General features: G+C 38.2%; 1 protein-coding gene across 6 annotated transcripts in view; it reads left to right on the top strand.

Annotated features, from left to right (window-relative positions):
* The window catches only part of NVL (nuclear VCP like), a 56,318-nt gene extending 36,977 nt beyond the window's left edge, over positions 1-19,341 (top strand). For 2 of the 6 annotated variants that reach the window (XR_005556467.1, XR_005556470.1), the window contains 4 exons: positions 199-276; positions 6,697-6,773; positions 9,060-10,920; positions 18,528-18,555. Coding sequence is in view for 2 of the 6 variants with exons in the window: in XM_039341696.1 (XP_039197630.1) it covers positions 199-276; positions 6,697-6,773; positions 9,060-9,148; positions 10,841-10,920; positions 18,528-18,572 (369 nt within the window). In the remaining 4 variants the exon portion in view is untranslated. Of the gene's footprint in view, positions 1-198; positions 277-6,696; positions 6,774-9,059; positions 10,921-18,527 lie in introns of all 6 variants that reach the window. The other 4 variants (XR_005556469.1, XM_039341696.1, XM_039341697.1 and 1 more) reach the window with 4 other exon arrangements.
* Positions 19,342-19,651: the final 310 nt, after the last annotated feature.

Genomic DNA, 19,651 nt, shown 5'->3' with positions numbered 1-19,651 from the left:
TCAGAGAATCATACTGTCCTCTTATGTTTAAAAGGACAGGAGGGTTCCTCGGATTGCATTGTTAATAATTGCTGAACTTGATGAAAGGGTGAAATTAAAGTTATATAATAAGTTAACTTTTGGCAGATGTCAGCATTGAAGTATAAATGTCATGAACATTCAGTACTTCACGTATTGCTTGTTTTTTTAATTGCATAGATTTTCATTATGCAACTTCCAACACATATGGAGAAAGGCCAACAGACTCTTCATAAATTACGGCATTGCCTATTGAATGTGAGTTCTCTCTTCTGATAGGAACAAGAACTACAAAAATATTGAAAGAATTGTATAAATCTCATGTTGGCCATCACAAATACTTCTTTGTGCCAGATAGAACAGAGCTAAAAGAAAAACAAACTTGATGTTTATATGGTGTTAAGCAAGCCAGGTGTGGCAACCTGTGGTCTCAGGACTGAATGCAGCTTCCCAGCCCTCTTTCTGGAACCTTCTCTGATCATGACTGATGAAAATTGATAATACAGTTTCTTGGCTCTTTTGAGGTAGAAAATAAATATGGTTGAAAAAAAGAACATGAGTCTTAGGCTTACCAGTAAGAAGTAGTTTATTCTGTATTGGTTAGTTTCTTTTCAAATATTATATATATACAGTAGTTAAATTAACACTTTAAGAAGGGTTCACACAAACTAGACCAGATTCACAGAAGAGCTACAAGAATGAACATATTACAACCTATGAAAAAGAGATTGAGAGGGATATGTAAATATTCTTCAAATTATTGAAAAAATGCCATTTAGAAGGAGGCCAGAACCTGTCCTCTTGCTGAAATGACCTATGACCATTTTTCACAATTATGACCATTGCACAATGCCCAGGGTCATGTGATTTATATTTGGATGCTTGGCAACTGATTCATATTTATGATGGTCACAGTATTCCAGGGTCATGTGATCCCCTTTTGCAACCTTTTGACAAGCAAAGTCAATGTCAGGGCTGCTGGTGGCCAAGTGCTAAGGTGGGAGTTCTTTCCCTCCTTCCCCGCCTCCCTCTTTCTTATTCCCACCTCCTTCTGAAGGAAGAATTTGAACCCCCCCTATTTTCCCTCTTCCATATATTCATCAAACAAGGAAAAGCCTTCAGAGACAGAAAAGACAAGCTGCTGAGTGAACTAGCTTAAAAAGGCACATTCCTCTTTAAGAATTAGTTACTGGCTAGAAAGGAAAGTTAAGGAGCACATCTGGCACTTAAGGAAGAAAAAAAATGTAATAAGTATTGGCTAAGGCATCCTCCCCAAATGGCTCCATTCATAAATAAAGGAATGCTACAAGCAAAATCCATTCAGGAGAAAAATACTTCAAAATCCCTTGCAGCAAAACTTACAGCTAACAATAGCAGAGCAGTAGAAGCTAACACCAGCCATCAGCCAAATAGAAATTGCTAAACACTCCTTAAGAACACAAAGCCCTCATTGCACAAATCCCAGAACTTCAAAGTCACGAAAGCACATAAGAATCCTTCCACTCTCCATCTCCCTCCCTCCGTGTCTCACCTACAGCTAATGCTACCTTTCTTCATTCCTCGTGGAGGGCAACCCCTCCCCTGCTGAATTTCTTGCCTGTTTGTTGCTGCCAGCACAGGTGGCTGCCATAGAAGTTATAGATCGGCTCATGGCCCCCTACCCTCCTCCTTCCCCTTCGGTGCAGCTAGAGCTGACTCCACCTCCTCCCAAGGTTGCTTCTTTTTCACTCTCTCCCTCTCCTGCCCAAACTGCCTCCTTACCTCCCACTCTAAATTCTCTCTGGGGGGGGGGGAAACTTCTCCAATCTGTTTGCCTTTTTTGACTTTCCCTAGATTTATTTAGCGCTTCAAACACTTCGAGCCATGTGGCTTTTAGAGTATCCATCCAGTCAACTAATGACTGAGTATGCGGCTTCCTGTGGGAGCTCTGGCATGGGTACAAACTCAATCTCTGTGGCCACTTTGAAAGAGGTAAAACCTGTGCTCCTGTGCACCAAGTTGCCACTGCTGAGAAAGACAATTAGAAAGCCCAATTAGTCTGTGGATAATTTACATAAAAATGCAGGTATTGGTCTACTAATGAGTTGGTGCATTCAGCAGCCCCATTGGTACAAGGATGATAGTCCCCGGGAGGAGTGTATCATTTTCAAAAATTCCTGCCAAAATTTTGAGGTAAATTGCACCCCCCTGTCCAAGATAATGCACTTCAGGACCCCGTGTAGTCTCTAGATGTGTTGCACAAACATCTTGGCCAGGACCCAGGCAGAAGGAATCTTAGGACATGCCACAAAGTGTGCTTGCTTCAATAACAGGTTGATGACAGCCCATATTACTGTGTTCCCAGCACTCTTAGGCAACTCAATGATAAAATCCATGGATATCTCCTCCCATGTGTTAGCTGGGTTGGCTACCAATTGTAGCAAGCCTGGAGGCTTCCCAAGTAGTCATTTCATGGATTCACACAGAGGGTTCTATGTCCTTTTTCATCTTTGGCACCAGAACTGTCTTTTTGCCAAATGAAGTGTTTCCACAAACCCAAAATGCCCTGGGAATTTTGTGTCGTGGCTCCTCTGCTGGCTTAGACATACAATTTGCTCCCCTTCCATGCCAAGCCCTCCCTTAACATTAAATCATCCATATGCCTTTGGAACCATTCATTCCCCCACCCCCACCCCCCACCACCAGCATATTTTAGCAGCTATGTCAATGAGTCTCTAGCTGGCTGCAGAGGGGCCATTCTCTGCTGCCTTGTAATGTTGGTGCTGCAAGCTGCTTGGATGGGATGATGGAGTTAACTACTTCTCGGACACTTCTGTGCTGAGGCATATGAGAGGGCATCCACTAGGAAATTCCCCACCCCCAGCAGGTAGCAAGGGGTGAAATTAAAGCGGTTAAAATACTGAGCCCACCGGACATGCTTAGGGGATAACTTCTTTGGGGTCTTAACACCTCTAGGTTCTTGTGGTCAAGTCACACCTTAAAGGGATCTTACTACCCTCTAGAACAGTGGTTCTCAACCTGCGGGTCGGGACCCCATTTGGGGTCAAACGACCATTTCATGGGGGTCACCAAACAACGCAGTCCGCCATTTTTTTCCCCTTTTCCTTAGCTGTGCTACTCCCTTTTATTCTATTGGCTTTTGAAAGCTGATAGAATAGACTCTTTTGAATAGAGTCTAATTCTATTGGCTTTCAAAAGCCAATAGGAATTGTCCAGGCTGTCTCTGGCCTGCTGAGCCTGCCAAAAGTCCCATTCTGCAAACGGTGCTGCACCAGTTGAGTAGTCCTCGACTTACGACCGGTTGGGGGGTCGCAGCATACCACTGCTCTAGAAATTACCTCCATGTCAGAAGAGTCCACCGGACAGCATAAGCCTCCTTCTCTCAGATGGTCCAATGCTTCTCCATATCAGTTAACTTGTGAGACGTATAGGCACAGGACTGCAACTCCCTTTTTTCGTTCCTCTGGAGTAAAACCACCCCCACATCGCTAGCACCTGCCTGGATTACAAAAGGCTCATCTGGGTTTGGGTGTTTCAAAACTGCCTCTGCAGCAAAGAACCACTTCAGTTTTTTGAAGGCCGCTTGACATTCAATGGACCAATTTAGTGGCTGACTTGGTTTGGATTTCACCCCTCCCCCCCTTTTGAGAAGGTTGGTGATGGGCAGGGTTGTCTGGGCAAACGTGGGAATGAACTGCCAATAAAAGTTTGCAAATCTCAGGAAACTCTGTAACTGCCTCCTAGTCTGGGGTTTCCCATTCCAGGATTGCTTTCACCTTACCCAGCTTCATTTCCACCCCATCCTTGAAGATGCAGTACCCCAGGTAGTCTAGACTGGTCTTGTTGAAGTCACATTTAGATAACTTCATGTACAACTGGGCTTTACACAATTTCTCAAGTATTGTCCTTACTAGCCTTACATGCTCTTCTATGTTGTTGTTATTTTAATTAGAATTATTCTTTATGTTAAAATATCATTTTCAATTCTCTATGTTCCTCAACACTATTCCTCTCACAGCATACCAGGGAATCTCTTTCTGTGTGTGAAAAGAGGAGTAATAGAGACCCTAAGGAATTAAATAATAGGGATTCTTTGCATTAAGACACTGCCAGTGTCTTAAAGCAATTGCTCACTTGTTTTGCAAAATGACATGAGAAGGGTTGGCCAACCAAATTCAGCCGATAGACCAGATGTTCTCCATCATTTATTATATTTGTAAAAAAACCTGCAGAGGCAAGAGTTTTGCCTATAACATTTATTACCCAATCTCTATCTAAAACAAGTCCCATCAGCTACACAGAATAATCCTTTAATCAGAAAGCCAGATTTAATCTTTCAGTTAGAGAAGTCCTCTATGCATACTGTTCAGAACTACAAAGATCTGAAGAGATAACCATTCAAGAGCCCTACCTTCTGCGCTTTATGTCAGGTCATCTACACCTAGGCTTCTGACTTTCTGCCAACTTCCCAATGACTTTGTTTATGGAAAACTGGCAGGGAACATTGGAAATCAGGATTACATGACTGTAGAGATGTTGCAACAGCCAGAACTTTGAATTATCACTAATTATCATAAAATTGAATAGTCATTGAACTAGTAGTCATTAAAGGAAGATTCCCTGTACAAGTTCAGACTCACAGCTCAGGAGTGCACATAATTATAGCATTGCTCCTACAAAATGCTTTTGGTATAAGTTAACTTTATATCCCCGTCTTTAAACCAAAATAAAGACCAAACCCAAATAATATGTATTAATTCTTTTAAACATCTCCAGCATAAAAAAATCTGATAGCCAGTGTTTCTTCAAAAACCACAGGAATGTCCAGAAAACATGAAAAATGTTTTTTAATGAATTAGTTCAATTTTAAAGTTATAAGTCCCTAGAATTCTATTCTAAATTTCAATTAGAATTCTATTCTAAATTTATAAGACCTTAGAATTTTATTCTTTAGAAAATCAGGTTTTTAAAAAAGTAATCAAATCCAAATTCAGTAATCAACAAACATTTTAATTTGGATATTAAACTATGTCAGACAGTCCAAAATCTTTTTGTAGTGATTCAATGCTTGTAAAAAAAGTTTTAAAGATCAATTCATCTAAATATTTTTTGCCTACATCCTTAAAAAATAGTTTCCATATTAAAATTATGATTATCCCAAAGAGTTAGTTTGTCATAAGAACCAAGATCAAGACTCATTCTAGAGTCTTCCAAATATGTTTTGCTATTTTTAAAGCAGGAAAAATATATCTAATGAGACTTGGGAGCAATGACTTTGGATCCCATGGAAATTTCATATTGAAGAATTTCGGAGGCCAGTAGTTCCAAAACCAAATTAAATATAAGATAAAGGATAAAGGACTGCCTTCATGAGTTCCATGATATATCAATAAGTGAAAAACTATACCATTCATGATAAACATAGCTGGGGGATTTTAATACTCTGTTCTTATAAAAACAGAAATAAATCCATTTTTTTTCTTAAACATGTTAAAAAATATCCAAAGCCTTTTCAACTGCTAGATGCCAGAAAACTAGATCAAATTTCTCAGATTGAATTGCAAAAAATATTTACCAACTGCCTGCTATTACAAGTTGTTAGATTTTTAAAATAAAACTGGATTGTGCAAAGTAAACTAACGAAGGAAGTAACCTCTGTACTAAGGTTATAATCAAAATTTTATTATCTGCAGCTAAGAAAGATATTGGATAATAACCAGTACAACTAGTTGGAACTTTGCTCAGTTTCACTATTACTGCTGTATACTCTTCCTGAAACAAGGCAGGAAATTTATGTTTCACGCAAGCCTCCCTCACTAAATATATGTTACCAGCAACATGAAAGAATCAGTTTAATACAGTGACTAAGGCATTGGGCTAGAAATTGTGATACTTTGAATTCTTGGGCATGAAACTAATTTGGTGATCCTGGGCTCTCTCAGCCTTAAGAAGGAAGCAGTGGCAAACCAGTTTTGAAACATCTTGTCAAGTAAACTGCAGGGACAAGTCTAGGCAGTTGCCAGGAGTCATCACTGCCTTGAACACGAATATTTATGTGTTCCATTTCCATAAAAGTCATAATATCATTTTATCAAAAATCAATCTGCATCAGTAGCCGCTTTCATAAATAATTTCTTGTAACATTAATGGTACAACTAGGTTGTCCCAATGGGAAATTTCTTGGGAAATAATTAGATTTATTTTATTTTAAACAGTATAAATGGGGGACACTCATGCAGTGTCAAATGTACACAAGGAGTGGGGCTTCATCACAACAACCCAACACTGCTTTCATCAATTTGTCTACCACTCAACTCCACTAGTGCTACTGATGGCCATATGGAACAGGGCCTTTCAGTGAAGTATTTCAGCAATGAAACTCTCTCAGAGGAATATAGTTCTCTCTTCCATTTATATTGTTACTAGTTGTTTTGTTCAACTTCGCTGTTGTATGATGACATTTTTTCCAATGCTTATTTTCAAAATAGAATGCTGTTTTTTTTCTTGCTTTAAAACTTTCTAGCTGTGATTGTTTAACATCTGTAAACATTATCTGGAATTATTGGTCTCTTTGGGAAGCTTTCAAAATGCAACTCAGAAATCTTATATATAAACTAAATAATTAGTGTGATTTCTCATAAGTATCAAAGTCATTGAATGTCTTTTTTATGGTTACAGGATGGAACTCTACCCCCACTTGATATTGATGTGCACCTGGAAGAAATTGCTTACAATCCCTCTTGTGATTATTTTACGTGAGTAGTATCCTATTGGAATCAGTTTTGAAAGCAGATAAAGGAACGTGTATGCTCTGGAACAGACTTGTTCAGAAATAATAGTTTGGTTAATTGCAGGGAAGAAGGATCATTTCCAGCAGAGAACATGTGAGTCACAGGATGATATATGTATCATTCATGTACAAGGCTGCATTAGTAGAATCTGCACTTTACTTACACTTATATTGAAACTTTCAACACGGTTGTAGATTTTGCTTGTATTATAAATATGTAGTGCTCAAAATTAAAAACAAATATAAGTGCAGAGATTTCTTAGCTTTTCAACTTTAAAAAATAAAATCTTTGAAAGTAGCCTGGCCTTTAGGAGGTCATATTTCCTGGCTTCCATTATAGAATTCTATGTATATTTATTTCATTGTGTTGGTATCAAACTATGGCAGAAGCATTTATTAAATCAAGTTTAGCCTGCTCTCCATGCTGTTTTGAGACAAAAAATAATTCAGTAAAACCATCGCATTTTTAAATTTCATTTTTATTGTACAGGTTAATCTATTGGCATGTTAGCTTTAGACAAAAGAGTGTTGGTTATCATTTATATCTTTTTGAGTGGGACAGAAGGCCTCCTTGTTTAAAAGAGGCAATTATTAGATTATTAGACCTCTACTTAAAACTTCAGCACTGGATCTCTCAGAGATCAGCAACTATAAGGATTGTGTGAAAAAAGAATTGTCTCTTTTCCATTGGGGTCAGTTCTAGAGAATAGAGATTATCTTGACTCATTTCAGAATGACTCAGAGCTTTAATGCATTTCTGTACTAGATTCATATCCCTTTATTTTCTGCAACTCTGTATCTAGTGTTCCCTTCCTCTGTTTTCTCACAAACCATTCCATGAGATGGATTAAGCTGAGTCAGAGTGATTGGCCCAAGGTAATCCAGTTGACTTCTGTGCCTAAAACAAGATTAAAACTCCTAGTTTCTAAGCCAGCACCATAACTATTATATTATAAAATGGCTCTGTTTGGTATCAGTGAGCCTGATCTTTATTTGGATATTATTGGGGAAGTGTGATTCTAGTGATTTGAAGATTGCTGTGATATCCTTCTCTGATGCCTTTTTTGTAAGCTAAATATACTAAATTCTTTAACTGTTCTTTATGGAGCTTTTTCCAGAACCTTTACCATCTTGCTAGCATTCCTGTGAACTAATTCCAATTTGTCACTGTTCTCTTTCAATAGTGGTGTCTAGAACCAGCCACAGTGTCCCAAATGGGATCTGATCAGGATAGAATAAAGTAGAGCATTTGCTTCCAGTGATGTGGACTCTGTTCTTTGATCAATGCACTTCCAAATAGCATTTCCTTTATTGCATTAGCATAATTCTGCTAGCCCATGTTTTGCATGTGGTTGCCAAGGACTTCAGTTTTCTTTCACATATGCTACTGCCAGGTCAATCCTTCACCACTCTTTACTTGTGCTTTATATTTTTCCCACCCAGATGCTGAACTCTTCATGTTATATTAAATTCCATTCTATTTATTTCAGCCCATTCCAGTCAGTCTAGATCTTTTTGAATCTCCTTTCCCTTATTTATTATCTACCCTTTCAAGTTCTCTGTCTTCTGCAAAGTCTGAACTCTGTCATTCAAGCTGCTGATAAAAATGTTAAACAGCACATGACATATGACATGACGCTATGGCATGCCCCTTGATAATCTAATAAGTTTATTGGCAACCTAGAATGAGAAGGAAAATGGCTGCAGCTATGCTCATTTGTAGAGTTGGGATTGATTTTGATTTTGGATCTACATTGACTCAGATATTTCAGTAATTACAGAACTTAGTAGGCAGATTGGTCTATGGAAATATAGCATTTATCTGTGCTACAATCATTTACAATGTCTACCAGGTTATCCCAATGCAATATAGAATTCAACCCTACTGGATATACTGGATTCACTTAACATGTGGTTCACTTAGCCATGTGATTTGCTTAATGGCCATGGTGACTGGCTCTATGACCATTGTAAAATTGAGTCATGTCACATGGTATCTCAACTTATGACCACAACCTTTGACTGAAATTCTGTATGAATTTCCAAATTATTAATTCATTTTTAAGTTTATCTGCCTATCTTGGAATGCAGTAACAAGATTATAAGATAACAAATACATTTATCAAACAACTTCTTAAAGGAACAGGCTGTTACCATTGAGTACTAGCAATTATTTGGTTATATTTTCGTGTTTTCTTCTTAATGATTTTTATCTTAGTATAATTGCTTTTCTATTTTTTTTTCTTTATAGGGGAGCAGATCTTTCAGCTCTAGTGCGAGAAGCTTCTGTTTGTGCCCTAAAACAGCAAATGACAGTGTTCAGTCCTGCAAACAAGAACAGTAAGGAAGGAGAAATAGCATATTATAACTTAAGGCAGATTTTCTTAATCACCAGATGTGAACCTTTGGATGTTTTCATTATTTTATTTGAGAGTTCCAACAAAAACTGCAGGATTGTTATACGATTGTTCTAAACTAAAGACACACTAAAAACAGTGAAAGGAAGTTGTTAGTTAAAGGTTTGGTAGGCATGAAAATTTTAGTATTTCTTTGTCTACACTGGGCTGTCTAGCACTATGATTTTTTTTAAAAAAAAATCTGTAAATATGAAGGAAAAAGGGGACAAAATATCCAAAATACTGAAATGTATATTGGTTGATCCTGACAGCACTGATCCTCTGTAAAAAGTGGTAAAATGAAGGATGCCGTTGCAAGACTAAGAAGCTAGTGTTCGAGGCAGTCTAGAAAAGAGTTGAGCATGAAACATTGGACAGCCTTCGCCGGTCAAAATAGTAGACAGTTAGGAACTTAATTGAACTAAGGATATGATTTAGAATAAAATACACTGATAGGTAGAACCCCCTTTGGTGCAAGAAAAAAATGCAGAAATGTAGCTGAAATTTCATTTGGCATGTAAGAGTTGCTCTTGCTAAATAGAAACTTGAACAAGCAGTATAATTCAAGCAAACTTTTCCATTTCTGTCTCTTTTCCACCAATCATTAATAAACAACTCTGTGGTAATGTTTACTTGAAGACTTTGTGAAATAAGCCTGTGATGTATGACCACCAGTATAATGTCCTGTTTTGTTTGCGGACACTGTAGAGCAACAAAGAACCAAGAGGTTATAGAAACTAAATTACTCTCACCTAAATATTTTCAAGCAGTTTCCTCTCAATATGATCTATATATAAGTAATTTGGATTCATTTCTAAACAATATGACATCTGTTTTCAGATTTAAGATTAAAGACAAGTCATGAAATGAAGAGGATTTTTTTATTAATGCCAACAGATCAAAGATTTATTTCCACAATTAATATTCTATAGTAATGGAATCTCTTTAAAGGTTAGGTTACCTTTTAGCTGATGGTGATATTAAAATCCTGTGGTGAGTTATTTATGAATTACATCCTTATTTTTAATGGGGGCTCTCTGAGGAAGGAGAAAGAGCACATGTTAACTTCACTATGTTTCAGTGCTGTCTTAATATATAAATTAGGGCAAAGTCTCGGTCACTTTTGAGTAGATACCTATCTCATTGAATAACCTGTGGAAAATAGTCGTTCCTGAACATAGATGCTGTTTCTTTCCAGTTCCTATAGTTCATGACGTAATATAACTCAGCTCTTGGCAGGGTGCTTGAAATAATTGTGGAATTCAAGCTTCTCACTTCTTTAAGCAGAAGCACGGTATAATAATGGTTACTGAATTAGTTGTGTGTGAAATTCTCAAACATCTTGATTTTTGCCTTCTCTTGATAAATCTGATAAACAGAATTGACTAAGGGATGTTTTCCCATTGAATTAGACCTGAGGACGCACTCTGTTTTTTCAATAACTTCATAACTCTAGCAAATCAGCATGGAAATGCATGGAAAATAAGTAGAGAGAATAAGTAGTTCTGTGGCAAATCATCTAATTAATAAAGAACTTCTTGTTTCTCTTTCCATCTTTAATAATTTGTTGATCAATCTGCATTTTATTTTATCAGAGTTATCCTTTTCTGCAATTATAGTGTTTATTCTACTATAGTCTTCACAGGGGAAATTAGAGTTGGCAAAAAACATTTTGAAGAAGCTTTTAAGAAAGTGAAATCCTCTATAACTTCAAAGGTAAGAAATACTTTTAAATTTTCAATTGGTAACCCAAGTTGTTCATAGAACATTGTAAAGAAATATGCATGGCTCAGAGCTTCATACTTTTTAAAAATCTCCTGTAATATGCCGTAGATCAAATTTGGGTGAAATGCAAAATGCATCAAGTATCCTAATTGTTCAAAATATGATGCCTTTATTCATTTAAGGCTTCTGCCTGATGCCACATCTTTTTTTTTTTTTTTCAACTGTACTGGTGGTAAGTATGACTATTGCAGAAATGTTTTAGGAAGGAAGGTGTGGTTTTTGGAAGGATTATTATTATGTTAAATTCCCAGTACAGGTAGTCTTCAGTTAATAGTAATTGGGACTGGAATTGCATTGCTAGGTGATGCAGTTGTAAAATGTCACATTACATGACTGCACCACTTAGCAATAATTCTAACATGCCCGGTTTCATTAAGGAAATCACTACAGGTTCTTAAACAGAGACACCATGTCTGCTCTGCTTTCCCATTGACTTTGTTTGTTTGAAGCCAGCAAAGGTCCCAAATAATGATTATTGGATGCTGTAATAATAATAATAATAATAATAATAATAATAATAATAATAATAATAATAATAATAATAATAATAATGAAGAAGAAGAAGAAGAAGAAGAAGAAGAAGAAAGTTGGAAGGGACCTTGCAGATCATCAAGTCCAACCCCCTGCTCAGGCAGGAAACTTTATACCATTTCGAACAAATGGCTGTCCAGTCTCTTCTTAAAAACTTCCAGTGTTGGAGCATTCACCGCTTCTGGAGGCAGGTTGTTCCACTGGTTATTTGTTCTCACAGTCGGGAAGTTTCTCCTTAGTTCTAGGTTGCTTCTCTCCTTGATTAGTTTCCATCCGTTGCTTCTTGTCCTGCCTTCAGTCGCTTTGGAAAATAGCTTGACTCCCTCTTCTTTGTGGCAGCCCCTGAGATAGTGGAACACTGCTATCATGTCCCCCCTTGTCCTTCTCTTCATTAAACTAGACATACCCAATTCCAGCAACGTTCCTTATACGTTTTAGCCTCCAGTATCCCAATCATCTTTGTTGCTCTTCTCTGTACTCTTTCTAGAGTCTCAACTTTTTTACATCGTGGTGACCAAAACTGGATGCAGTATTCCAAGTGTGGCCTTACCAAGGCATTGTAAAGTGGTATTAATACTTCACATGATCTTGATTCTATCCCTCTGTTAATGCAGCCTAGCACTGTGCTGGCTTTTCTGGCAGCTGCAGCACACTGCTGACTCATATTTAAGTGATCCCTTTCACAGTTACTTCTATTGAGCAAGGTACAACATATACTATACCTGTACATTTGGTTTTTCTTGCCTAAATGTAGAACCTTACTTTTTTCACCATTGAATTTAGTTTTGTTAGATAGCGCCCACTGTTCAAGTCTGTCCAGATCCTCTATCTCAAGCCTGTCTTCTGGAGTATTGGATATTCTTGCCAGCATGGTGTCATCTGCAAATTTGATGAGTTCCCCATCTATCCCCTTGTCCAAATCATTGATGAAGATGTTGAAGAGCACTGGGCCCAGAACAGAGCCCTGGGGCACCCCACTACACACTTCCCTCCCTGTAGATGCGGTTACTTTGAGGACCACACGTTGAGTACGGCCGGTCAGTCAACTACAAATCCATCTGGTGGTGATGTTGTCTAACCCACATTTTTCTATCTTATCAAGTAGCAGGTTGTGATCTACTTTATAAAATGCCTTACTGAAGTCCAAGTAAATTATATCCACAGCATTCCTCTGGTCCACTATTTTTGTCACTTCGTCAAAGAATGCAATAAGATTTGTCTGGCGTGATCTGTTTTTGACAAACCCATGTTGGCTTTTCGTAATGACTTTGTTTGCCTCTAGGTGTTCACTGATTTGTTGTTTGATTATCTTTTCCAGAATCTTCTTAGGTATTGAGGTCAGGCTGATAGGTCTGTAATTTCCTAGGTCTATTTTTTTCCTTTTTTGAAGATGGGAACTACGTCAGCTCTTTTCCAGTCCTCTGGTATTCCCCAGTGTTCCAGGATCTTTGAAAAATATAGTTCAGTGGTTCTAAGATCACATCAGCCAGTTTCTTGAGAACCTTGGGGTGTAATCCATCTGGTCCTGGTGATTTGAATTCGTCTAGGCTGGACAGATGCTCACTTACCATTTTCTTGCCTATCTTAACTAATGTTTCTGTTCTGTTTTTTATGGCACTATTTTTGATAATTTGTTCTGTTTTTTCCCTCTGTGTAAAGACAGATGCAAAAAATGAGTTAAATAGTTCTTTTCCCTGTTGCTTGTCACCTTCTTGCCACTTTCACCCACTAATGGACCAATCATTTCCTTAACTTTTTTCTTGTTTTTTACATGTTGAAAGAAGCTTGTTTTGTTTTGTTTTTTTACTTTGGTAGCAAGCTTAGTTCATTTTGAGCCTTAGTTTTCCTCACTTCATCTTTGGAGGCTCGGGCTATTTGCTGATATTCTGACTTAGTTATGTGCCTCTCTTTCCACTTTCTGTACTTGTCCTTTTTATTTTTCAATTTATCAGAGAGTTCTTTATGCAGCCATGCTGGTTTCTTTTGAGAGCTGTTATTTTTCCTCTTTGTTGGTATTGTGCTGGACTGGGCTTTTATTGTCTCACTTTTCAAAATTTCCCAAGCTTCTTGAGTTGTTTTCCCCTTGAGGATTCTCATCCCTGGAATCCTTCTCAAGTCCTCTCTAAGTTTATTGAAATCAGCTCTCTTAAAGTCCAAGACTCTACTTTGACTGTTTTATTTCTTGTACTTCCATAATGTTGATTCCAATATTGCATGATCATTTCCTCCCAAGGTTCCTGTGGCTTCAACACCTTCTATCATTTCATCTCTGTTAGTGATAATTAGATCCAAAATGGCTAATCCCCTAGTTCCCTTCTCTACTTTTTGGGAGATCAAGTTGTCTGCTAGGTTTGCCAGGAATCTGTTTGATCTTCCACTTTGTGCAGAGTTTGTCTCCCAGTTGATGTCAGGGTAGATAAAGTCCCCCATTACTATTGTGATGTGCTTCCTACACACCTTAGTTAGCTGACTAGCAAAAAGTTCATCTTTTTCCTCTGTTTGGTTGGGTGGCCTATAGTATACACCTATGGCAATGTCATTCTCCCCCCCCCCCTTTTATATTGACCCAAATGCATTCAAGACAGTTTTCATCATTGTTGTGCTTATTTCTGTAGAAATGTAGTTATTTCTTATATATAGTGCAACTCCACCTCCTCTTTTATTTGGTCTCTTTTAAATAATTTAAATCCCTCTAGCTGTGTGTTCCATTTGTGGGTTTCATCCCATGTTTCCGTAATGGCAACAATATCATATCTGCCCTCATTAACGTGAATTTCTAGTTCACCTCGTTTGCTGTTCATACTCTATGCACTGGTGTATAGACATTTGAGTCCTTTATGACTGACCCTGTGTTTACTTTCTACATAACCTGTCTGGTGCTTGAGTTCCCCTATTGTCTTACCACCTATTTGGTTAGTGCACTTTGTGTGGCACTCACTATTAAAAGCTTGATTTTGCTTGACAGCAAGGTTGATATTCTTGTCCACACACACATCTATGTTACATGCACTGATAGCCCTATAATTTTTAGATTGCCGGGGACAGGGATGTTCTGTATCAATTAACTCACTGTCCCTGCTGTTTAGTTTAAATATTCCTCCAGAAAGTCTGTGAATTTCTAGCTGTGTAACTCAGTCCCTTTCTTTGATGGATGCAAACCATCTCTTTTGTACATTTTTTCATTGGAACTGACATTGTGACTAATATATCCAAAGCTTTCCCCTTTACACCACTCCTTTAGCCACATATTGAATTGTGCTATACGCTGGCCTTTTCCATTTTGCTCCTTATACACTGGTAAAACCTCTGAAAAAGTAAGCCTACAGCCTATTCTGCTAAGTTTCTGCCCCAGGCTCTGGAAATCATTCTGCACAGAGAGTACATCTTTTTGGGACAGATCGTTAGTGCCAAGATGTACAATAGCCTCCACATCACAGTCCTTGCTGGCATTCTTGATTATTTTAGAAATACGCTTCTTGTTCCTACTGGCAGTAGCACCTGGAAGACACCTGACCTCTTTCGAACCCTTGTGAAACATTCACAATCATGTGATGCAAGGACCAGCAACAGCCAGAACTCTGAAGACCAGGTTATAAATACTGTCCGTTCATACCATTGCAAGTTCAAACAATTGCTGAATGAGTGGTTGTAAAGCAAGGATCTCCTGTAAGCCCAACAGTATAACAGTAGCCAACAAGACTTTTTCAAGAATATCATGTTCCATTAATGTAAAATTATATTCTCCGGAACTATTTGAAAACTTCTAGCCTGAACATTGGCATTTTGTAATATTTTGTAACTTATTCCATTTATCAGTTTGAGTTTTATTATGCTTTTGCACCTGTTAACAATTAGACATTCTTGCCGCCTTTTGTTCAGCAAGTCTTCTAGAACTATTTTCTATTCCAGCCAGCTGTTATCTCTCATTCCCCAATGTTAATAAGTAGAACGAGCATTTACCTTATGGTTATGTTCTTTTTTATTTATCTCAATTTCCTTTGTTATGTTCGTGTGTGTGTGTTAGAAGTACCTCAGACTGACTGGAGTAATTGAATTTTGAATTAGAATCAAATATATTTCATTAAAAACTCTGGTGTGGAGGGAGTTAATGTGATATATTTTATTTATTTATAAGATTTATAACACAATTAGTATCAGTCTGGGCAGTGTACAATTTAAAAACAAGCATTAAATCAAAGAAAGAAAGAACAAAAGCCACATAATAATAAACAATGCAATATATAAATACCAAATATAAAATGGCAACCAAGTACATAACAAGATGTATAAATACCAAATATAAAATGGCAACCAAGTACATAACAAGTCACAAAATATCTCTCTTTCAACTGGCCGCAATGCCTGGAAGAAGAACCAGATCTTAACAGCTTCTCTACAGGCGAGTAGAGTTGGAACTTTTATATTGGGGGGAGCAGAAAAAGCATACTTCATAGATCCCATAAGATGACAAGATTTAAAAGAAGTACTTGACTGCATTCCTTGCCTGTGGGATCATGTGGGGTGTGCAGAGTTTCTTAGAAAGGAGTCCTTCAAGTAATCTCTTCCTATGCCATACAGGGATTTATAGCTCTTTTAATCACATCAAAAGCCTATTGGAAGCCAGTGCAGCTATTGGAGTAGAGGTTTTGTATGACATCATGAGATACACCCATAATTATCTGCACTGATGCATTCTGGATTAGTTGAAGTTGATAGTTTTCAAGGGCATCCCTGTATAAAGCATGTTGCCAGTCAAGAGGTGTAACAGGCTGTGAAAATAACCTTGAGGTGGTAAAGGAAAAAGATCCACAATCAAGGCAATGGTGGGATATGAAAAGCAGGAATGCAATTTGAGAAGGTTTCTGATTTGACCCTCTTTCTCTTGAACATAAAGGCAGGAAGGGGAGGGATACATTCTATAACCTAAAAATAAAAGTAATATTAGCATTCATAACTTTGGCTTCCTGGTGTGGAGTATCTAATAGGAGGTGACCAAAGCATGAGTGAACATAAGCAGGACCTCCTGATCCAAGAATGGATGCAACTTGTGCACAAGGTGCCGCTTTGCAAAGGCCCCCTTGGCCATAGTTATAACCTACTCTTCAAACATCAGTTTTGAGTTTGGAGAACATCCGGATTGCACACCATGTGCCACCTCAAGGAGAACCAAAAACCAATTCCCAGAACTGGGGGACACAAAATCTTTAGCCACTGAATTTGGCAAGGTTGAGCCACAACCTGTTCTTTCCCATCCAATTATGGGAAATAACCTTGGTAACTTCACTTGGACAGCTGGGGACAGAAATAATAACTGAGTACAATCCGCATATCAGTGGTACCACACCAAATTGACAGATGACTTCCCCCAGTGACTTCATGTAGATATTAAAAGGAGGGGTGCAGAGGACATGATTGTCAGTTGCAAGACACTGCATTAGGAAAGCCTGATGTGGCTAGAGGTTTATTTAAAAAAAACCAACAATCTTCAGATCCTCGTGTAGCGTTACCTCCTCAGAGGCTGCCAAAAACCAGGCCCTCCCAGCCCCGTCCCCCTTTGTCAAGCCCTGCAGTAGTGTTCTCTAGGGGTTGATAAGATGTTTCTTCCAGCTGGAGCGCATGCAGAATTAGTAGGTAGCAGGCTCTTGTCGTCAAGGAGGGGCTTCCAGGAACTAAAATAACCAGCCACAATAGTCAATGCTATGATGATATCCAACAGCCCAAGGCCGTTATAGCAGCAGGAATAAAAGATTCCTCAGCGATCGTTCAGAGTCAAGTGGGATGGAGGAAAACCCCGGCTCCAGACAGTAGTAGAAACAACAACAGTCAGTGTGCTGTAGCAATAGCTCGTCCCTCAGGGCAACTCCCCCACAATGTCTAAAACCTGTACCAGCAGCAATAGTCACAGTCCAAATAGCCTCCAGGCTTCGCAGCAACAGTAGCCACCACTAGTCTCTCCTCTCCTTTTGTTGCTTCTTCTTCAGTCAGGTCTCAACGTCAAAGCCCTCCCCCCTTTTATGTTTATTGTTAAAATCTGACTCTAGGAGCCTCAGCCAACTCCTTTCTACACACTCCCCCTTGCCTCTGTTTGAGATACCCTCCTTACGAAGGAAAGCAATAAAATTCCACTCCCCCTCTCTCTAGTCTCTGTTTAAAATATCCTCTTTACGAAGAAAAGCAAATGAAACTTCCAGTCCCTCTTTACCTACCGGCCCTTTCCTTTCCTTCCCTATCTTTTTCCTCCGCCCACGCCGGCCATACCCAAAGCCAGCAGCAGCTGTCCCAATCTCTGCCTTCCCACCAAGCTTCTGCAAACACTCTCAGACAACCCCGCTACACTCACGTGACATGATTTTGCACAATATTGCTGATCTCAACACTTAGCTCCCGACACTTAGCTTCTGAATTGACTTCTGAATTAAATTATAGCATTATTTTACATTTTAATTACAGTTCTACTTTAACTGGTTTCTTTTAAGCAGCTTTTTAACAGAACAATGCAAAAATCTTGTAGCTTGTCTTGAAGTAGGGAACAGAGAATGCTGACAATAGGAACTGCTGAGACCGCAATCTGCATATTTTAATCTACTGATGTAACAGTGAAACAACAGTTTATAAAAGAAAAAAAAAAGCAAATTATACCGTAAATGCCGGCGTATAAGACGACTTCCGCGAGCGCTGAAATCGGCGCCAAAGACGGGGGTCGACTTATACGCCGAGTCGTCTTATACGCCGGAAATACTGGTAGTTTCCGGCGTATAAGACGACGTTCTAGGAATGCGGCCCGGCTATAAAGACGGGGGTCGTCTTATACGCCGGGTCACCTAATACGCCGGCATATACGGTACTCCTTTCCCTTTGCTTCACCTTCCAAATGGATAGCCAAATCATTGCCAATACACATGATTATATATTTCTTCCTGGAGCAAAGTTAAAATAAAGCTAGCGCTTTAAAGTATTGTTTTATTAAAGGAGTTTTCAATTTTTCCTCTATTTATTGTCATTATTAGGACCAAATAATGTATGAAGAGCTGCGCCAATCACTGAACAGGTGACATTTGGATGACATAGAAGACTCCTAAAGGCTTGCCATGCATTCTCCTGATCATTTTCCAGAAGGCCTTTTGTGATATAGAACATGGTCTCAGTTTTGTATGTCTGTAATTTCAGAATTGTTGAACTTCTTTTAAAGGATTTATATGTTAATGTATAAGCTAAGCTCTTCTTTTAGCAGCAGGACTCTTTCAAGAAAGAGTCATTTCTGTGCTAGAGCTCTCTGTCTGATATCAGGTGATCCAAGTCCTGAAGACTATTTGAATGCCTAGGAATCTGTTGCCAAATAGCAGAGTACACTTAGTAAGTGAATTGCTGATTTGCTATAAACTATGTAAGTCCCCACCATCTATATTTCAAGTAAAAGACAATACAAAGTAGTCAGGCATTATAGCCTCCCCATGTAAGAACTACATGCTTGTATGTAGTTAAATGATATAATAAATTAGGCTCAGCACAAGTATCTTTATCACTTTAAGAGTTTTTTCCTTTGATTTAGCAGTGCAAGCATGAAATATTTTTATTTAAAGTCTCTTGTTGATTATTCACTTTCTAAAGTGGGTTCTGAATGTAAATCATGGAACACTGTGGGTGACTGAGACAAAGTCTCTTTTGAAACTTGCCAAAGGTCACATGTAAATGGGTGGAAATAAAGTAAAGCCTTGTACTTCCATTATCAACGTGAGTTTTCTTTTATATATTGTGATGTAACTAAATTTAAATAATTTTAAAATGAATTTTAAAATAAAAATAATAATAATAAAATGTAAATCTTTGCTAATAATGTAATGCTAAACAGCTAGAAGTTGCTTTTGCCAACTATGATTACGGGTCACTTAATTTGCTAGAGCTCATGTTAGTTAGAGCTTTAATGAGATTATATAGCATCTTGGAGTCTTGATGCTCTCTGAGCTTGGCTGTCTGCTTGCAGATGTTTTGCTCCCCAGCTAGGGAAACAACTTTATTGCTAAAAAGGAATGGGGCTTGCTCTGTTTATATAAAAATAGCACCATTATTGAAACTAGGCAACAAAATATTTCCTCCTCAAAATAACCAATACAATTCTGCCAAATCAAGGATC

This window comes from Crotalus tigris, unplaced genomic scaffold, assembly GCF_016545835.1.
Source record: "Crotalus tigris isolate CLP2741 ecotype Arizona unplaced genomic scaffold, ASM1654583v1 scf7180000017771.5222438, whole genome shotgun sequence".
Taxonomy (NCBI): domain Eukaryota; kingdom Metazoa; phylum Chordata; class Lepidosauria; order Squamata; family Viperidae; genus Crotalus; species Crotalus tigris.
The sequence above is the reverse complement of the archived record's forward strand: the minus strand, read 5'-3'. Positions and strand labels throughout refer to the sequence as shown.